This window comes from Anas platyrhynchos, chromosome 1 (genome assembly GCF_047663525.1).
Source record: "Anas platyrhynchos isolate ZD024472 breed Pekin duck chromosome 1, IASCAAS_PekinDuck_T2T, whole genome shotgun sequence".
NCBI classification, from domain to species: Eukaryota; Metazoa; Chordata; class Aves; order Anseriformes; family Anatidae; genus Anas; species Anas platyrhynchos.
This window is the reverse complement of record NC_092587.1, coordinates 36294367-36300332: the sequence shown is the minus strand read 5'-3', so window position 1 is coordinate 36300332 and position 5966 is coordinate 36294367. Positions and strand designations below refer to the sequence as shown.

At 45.2% G+C, this 5966-nt stretch overlaps 1 protein-coding gene across 4 annotated transcripts; it reads left to right on the top strand.

The window, feature by feature from the left end:
* Window positions 1-238: 238 nt before the first annotated feature.
* Window positions 239-4340, top strand: LOC119715579 (uncharacterized). Of its 4 annotated transcripts, none has more exons than XM_072034540.1 (4): window positions 240-436; window positions 643-1596; window positions 1657-1713; window positions 1774-4340. In XM_072034540.1, the coding sequence occupies exons 2-4, from the start codon at window positions 822-824 to the stop codon at window positions 2622-2624; spliced, it is 1683 nt and encodes a 560-aa protein (XP_071890641.1). In that variant the 5' UTR covers window positions 240-436; window positions 643-821; the 3' UTR covers window positions 2625-4340. The 4 variants fall into 4 exon arrangements, with proteins under 4 accessions (XP_071890634.1, XP_071890629.1, XP_071890641.1 ...); XM_072034537.1 differs by having other exon boundaries at window positions 643-1626; XM_072034533.1 differs by having other exon boundaries at window positions 239-436; window positions 1657-4340.
* The last annotated feature ends 1626 nt before the right edge of the window (window positions 4341-5966 follow it).

Here is a 5966-nt window from a genome sequence, read left to right as displayed (position 1 = left end):
GTGGCAGTCAAAAACACTCTCTGTGAAGTCTCTCCACAAACATACTATGGGATTAGAGCTCCACTGGCTTTAAAAAAAAAAAAGGAAGAAGCCCATCAGAACAGTTACTTTTCATTAGCCCATGGATTCTTGCAAAAAATCACAACTCACTGTCCTGGCTTTGGCTGGGATGGAGTTAATTTTCTTCCTAGTAGCTGGTATGGTGCTGTGTTTTGGATTCAGGATGAGAGTAGTGCTGATAACGCACTGTTGTTTAAGTTCTTGCAGAGCTTGCACAGAGCCAAGGACTTTTCAGTTTCTCGTGCTGCCCTGCTAGAGAGGAGGCTGGGGGTGCACAGGGAGCTAGAAGGGGACACAGCCAGAACAGGACCCAGGCTGACCAAGGGATGTCCCACACGATATGGTGTTGTGCAGTCCATGCTGAACAATAAAACTGGTGAGTTGTCTGGGGGGGCTGCTGTTGCTTGGGGACTGGCTGGGCATCAGTTGGCTGGAGGTGAGCAATTGTATTCTACATCACTTTTTTTTTTTTTTTTTAATTATTTTATTTGTTTTCTTTCTTTCTTATTAAACTGCCTTTCTCTTACCCAACAAGTTCTTACTCTTGTACCTTTTTTGGTTCTCTCCCCCATCCCACCGCAGGGGAGTGAGCGATCGGTGCTGAGCTGCCTGCCGGGCTGAACCACAGCAGTCCTTTTGGCGAGCAACGTGGGGCTCCAACGGTTGAGATAACGACAGATCTGACTGGAGTGTGTTAGAGGGAACAGATTGATTTATCATTTGTTGTAATTATTATATTAGTTTAAGAGTTGCTGGTCACAATGCTGATGAATTTGTTTGCAGAGTTGTTTTATGCTATGCCTCTGTTGCTGTATGTGCTCCCCGATTTGCTGTTTATCACCTTTGAGGGCAGGTTAAGCATTGCTTTTTATTTTGTCTCTTTGCTGTACTGTGTAACACTTGCTTATGATATGATAGGAGCACTAGATTTAAGCCTAATCTGGTATCTGCACTCCACATGGCTGTCACCCTTGTACTTCAGGAACTATCTCTTGGAAGCTATTGATTATACTCTTCACCTCTTCTCCCCCGAGACCCAACCTCTGGAGGAGACAAGGAGTAGCACCTTCCCTTCCTCCTTCAATCCAGTTACAATAGCTCTTGGGTGTTGGGCAACCAGCATGTTCCTATTGCTATGTCTCGATGTGTTTCTGTTCTTTGATAATGATGAACAACTATTTCAGAATACAACCCACAGGTCTGCCCCGACACAGGATAGTTATGAGTGGCAGGGAGAGTGGGAGGATATGGGCAGGTTTCTAGAGCAGTTGGCACCTCCAGTGCTTTGGAAATTCACCCCTGAACAACTGCAAAACCCTAAAAAACTGGCAGAATGCTTGAAAAAGGGGTGTTGTTGCCCTGGCTTTTCCAGACAGACACAAATCGCAGCCACGTGCTGGGGCCTGGCCTATGCCTACCGAGGTGCATTAACTGCTATTCAGTACCCTCCAAGGGAAGAGGTTGTCTCTGGATCTGACAACAAAACGACAGACACTCCCACAACAAGCACTGTGGCTAATCCAGCCCCTATGGCAGGTGCTGCAGCTAATCCAGCCCCTATGGCAGGTGCTGCAGCTAATCCAGCCCCTATGGCAGGTGCTGCAGCTAATCCAGCTCCTGGAGCTGCTGCAGCTAATCCAGCCCCTATGGCAGGTGCTGCAGCTAATTCAGCCCCTATGGCAGGTGCTGCAGCTAATCCAGCCCCTATGGCAGGTGCTGCAGCTAATCCAGCTCCTGGAGCTTCTGCAGCTAATCCAGCTCCTGCAGCAAACGCTGTGGCTAAAGCAGAGAGACAGATCTCTGTGGTATCACTTATCCCCAGAGTCAGGGAGAAACAACAGCAGGAGGAGTCAGCTCAGTTAGTAAGGAACGAAGCAGCTTCTCCTAAACAAGAACAGGAGAAAGGATCAGAAGAGAAAAGCTGCTCTAAAGCAGAGCAATGGGAAGAACAGAAGGGGGATGAGACAGAAGTAAGTGAGTCAGAAAATACCCAATACCTATCCCTGCGTGATCTACAATATATCCGAGAAGACTTCAGGCATTTTCCAGGCGAGCACATTGTCACCTGGCTGCTCCGATGCTGGGACTCTGGGGCTGGTAGATACAGACTGACAGGCAAGGAAGCCCAGCAGCTGGGATTCCTCACTAGGCACTGGGGCATTGACAGGATGATTAGAAAAGGGGAACAGGCCTCCACCCTCTGGAGGCGACTCCTGTCAGCTGTGAAGGAAAGGTATCCCTTCAAGGAAGACCTTGTATGTCAGCTAGGCAAGTGGACCACCATGGAGAGGGGAATCCAGTACCTGAGGGAATTAGCTGTGCTGGAGGTGGTCTATAGTGACCTGGACAATGGGCAGCTACCTGTAGATCCAGATAAGGTCCAGTGCACGCGGGCCATGTGGTTGAACTTTGTACGGAGCGCACCACCGTTTCATGCCAAAGCGCTGGCACTCATGAACTGGAAAAGCAGAGAGGCACCAGTGGTGGACACCTTGGTCTGGAAACTCCAGCAATACCAAGAAAATCTCTCTTTTTCCTTTTCTGGTCAGAGTATGAGTTACTAGTTTTTGTAAATGCAAACCAGAAGACCTGTCATTAGGATCAGAAGTAAGATCAGACTTTCTACTCTGTCTGGGGAACTTCCCAATAGAAATAGAGCCATAATTTTCCTAGAAGAATTCCTTTGGTCTATTGTTTTTTCTTGCAAATCATGTACCCAGGCTTCTAGGTTCAAGGTAGATTTACGATCCCAATTCCTCCTATCTTCCCTGCGGTCATGCAGATAAAGGCACAGGGTGGCACGTGATGTGTACCCACGATATCCTCTCTCTTGAGCAGAAGCAAATATACCCTATGTCCCATGCCACGAGCTGGAACACTATCCTTGGCCTTGAAAAGCAAGTCTTCTGGTGACATGGCATCCTAGAAAGAATTGAATCAGACATCAGGACTTATTTCTGAAAAAAACTCACAGACAGCTGGGCCAAAGGGTATGGCATTAACTGGGTTTAACATATCCCCTAACATCTACTGGTCTCCAGGAAGATTGAATGATACAAAGAACACACTGAGAACAATAGGTGCTGGGACATTCAAGCTTTGGGATACACATTTAGCAAAAGCTACTCTGTTAGTTATCACTACAGGATCTACCTGCCAATAGATCTGGCCCTGCCCAGTCAAAACTCTTGCATCCTATAGAAAGGGACAAAGTTCCTGTAGTGTGTAAAAAAATATGCTGGGGAAGACAGCCTGGGTAATTCCTGCCTCAGGCAAAGGCAAACCCATCTGTGAGATGGCTTTTGCTCAAAGACATGGGTGTGCTTGGTGGGTAATGTGGGAGGATGGGGAACTCTGATGTGTACCTTAAGAGGATTTGATCTTGGGTGAAAACAGCCTGTGATTTGAATTGTGTGATGCTACTTGTTACACGATGTTGTATGTCACCACTGTTACAGCTGCTACATGTCATGTCCATGGTATTACAGTAAGAATTACCCATACTAATGAAGAGTGAATCTTGTAAGGAACCGGACAAGTGCAGCAGTGATGGAATCAGGGAAGTGCAACGGTGATGTGACCAGAGCAGGCTTCATCACGCAGCAATCCAACACCACACACCGTCTCTCCTGTCCTGAAGGACCGTTATGACAGATGAAGACCAAAGTCATGGACTAAATGAACTCAGTAGACATTTTAAAGGGTTAGCACATAAACTAAGGGAATGATAACCATGTGTATATAGCAAAGAAAGCAAAGAGTAGTGCTGATTAATGAGGAGTTGTTGGAAAGTATGGGACTTGAGCATGAAGTAGATGGTTTGGAATAAGGGGTGTATATAGTCCTGGTTTTGGTTCTGATAGAGTTATTTTTCTTTATAGTAGCTGGTACAGTGCTGTGTTTTGGATTTAGGATGAGAATAATGTTGATAACACACTGATATTTTAGTTGTTGCAGAGCAGTGCTTGCACTAAGCTGAGGGCTATTATGGTTCTCATGCTGCCCTGCCAGCGAGGGGGCTGGGGGTGCAGCAAAAGCTGGGAGGGGACACAGCCAGGACAGCTGGCCCAAACTGGCCAAAGGGATGTCCCATACCGTATGATGACATGCTCAGCAATAAAAGCTGGGGGCGTTGGCCAGGGGGCTGCTGTTGCTTGGGGACTGGCTGGGCATCGGTCAGCTGGCAGTGAACAATTGCACTGTGTATCACTTGTTTTCATTATTATTAATCTTTTTTTCTTTTTCTTTCTTTCTTTCTTATTAAACTGCATATATCTCAACCCACAACTCTCACTTTTTTTTTTTTTTTCTCTCAAACATCACACTGGGCTGGAGGGAACGCAGCTTTGTGGCACTCAGCTACCTGCCACGCTAAGCCAGAACTCACCTAACCAAAGGTACATACCTACAGTGTGGAAGCATAACTGATGTAATAGTTGGGAACACTTTACTGGTCAGTGGAGAGAAAGAAGGTATTTATCACCCTGTTCTAAAGGAAGCAGCACAAGTAACATTGAGGAATTGTGCTGTATCTTTCTCTCCTAAAAAGGAGCCTGGGATGACTCTCAGTTGTAGAGGGCCCTACTACAGGCCTAACAAAATATGTGAGATGAATCCCAACCCTGGGCTTAATACAAGTGCGAAGTGGTGATACAGTAAACAGAGAGCAACAGATAAGGCTGCTAATGACTTTTCCTGTTGAAATAACACCCTTGTAAGATTGTGGTTTCGATACAAGTACTAAAATTGAGTTAAGTACCATTTTTCACTCTGATATGGACTTTTAAAGCACCAGCATCAGACCCCAACTTCAAACCCTTGCTAGCAGGTACTAAACATACTCTAATGTGGGTGAGAGACAGGCAAGAACAAGTCTGTCTCATGGAAGTTCAACAGTTTTCAGGGCAGTGCCTGCACCAGGGTAACAAAACAAAGAATAAACTGTGTTGAGCTCTTGGAGAGAGCACAACTTTCTATCAACGGGGGCAATCTTCTAGCACTCTCAAAAAGGGGGCAAGAGTAAAGCCTCCCTAAACAAACCAGGTTCTGGCAAACCCAGCTCAGGACAAAGAGAAGCCAACCAAGAACTTTCATAACATGAGAGCAACATGAGAGCATAACATAAGGAGAAGTTGCCTTTGCAAGGCAACAACTCACGAGGTTTGTAGGAAACTGGCCTGGGAAGGTGTTGGCATGATTGACTTCTGCCCTATGTACAACACAGACTGAGAAATGATCAGAAGAAGCAAAAAGTGGGAAAGAGGGAAAATAAGAACAGTCCATTTGTGTACAGATTGAAAACAAAGGGCAGTAGTTCTCTACATCAGCATGCAGTCACACTGGGGAATTACACGCCCTAGGATATTGTAGATGGTGAAAGTTTATTAGACAAATTAATAGGGAAAGGAATCCCCTGAGGGCTTCTAAACACAAAGACATAACCCCTGACACAGGAAATCCATGAACTGCAAGTTATTGGAGGCCAGGAGACATGTCTTCCCCCTTACATCCTTCTCTTTGCATCTTATTTGGCTGCTCTTGGGGGCAGGATACCAAGCCAGATGGACCTTCAGCCTGACCTGGAATTCCTGTGATTTATCAAGGTGTTTTTATAGCACCCACTCCATTAGAATAAGCGTGATTTGTGACATTTTTTAAAAGCAGAAATTGTATTTTGTCTTCTTTTTTGACAGCACATGTCTGAAGATATTAAAAGGCTTTATTAGTGGATGCAGGCATTTTTGTTTAGTTAATTAGAAGTATTGTTGTATATGGTAATTGATTGGAATACACAGTAATTCAAAGATTTACATCTCTGAATGAAATTTACTGTTATTTTCTCTACTATTGCTACATATTCAAAAGGGATGGTTTTATTCTTATTTTTATATGGGCTGTTTAAAAGC

Coding starts and splice junctions, on each gene's coding strand:
- LOC119715579 (XM_072034528.1), top strand. CDS start 822: ATGCTGATGAATTTGTTTGCAGAGTTGTTTTATGCTATGCCTCTGTTG. Junction 1,627..1,656: donor TAATCCAGCCCCTATGGCAG/GTGCTGCAGCTA, acceptor CCCCTATGGCAG/GTGCTGCAGCTAATCCAGCT.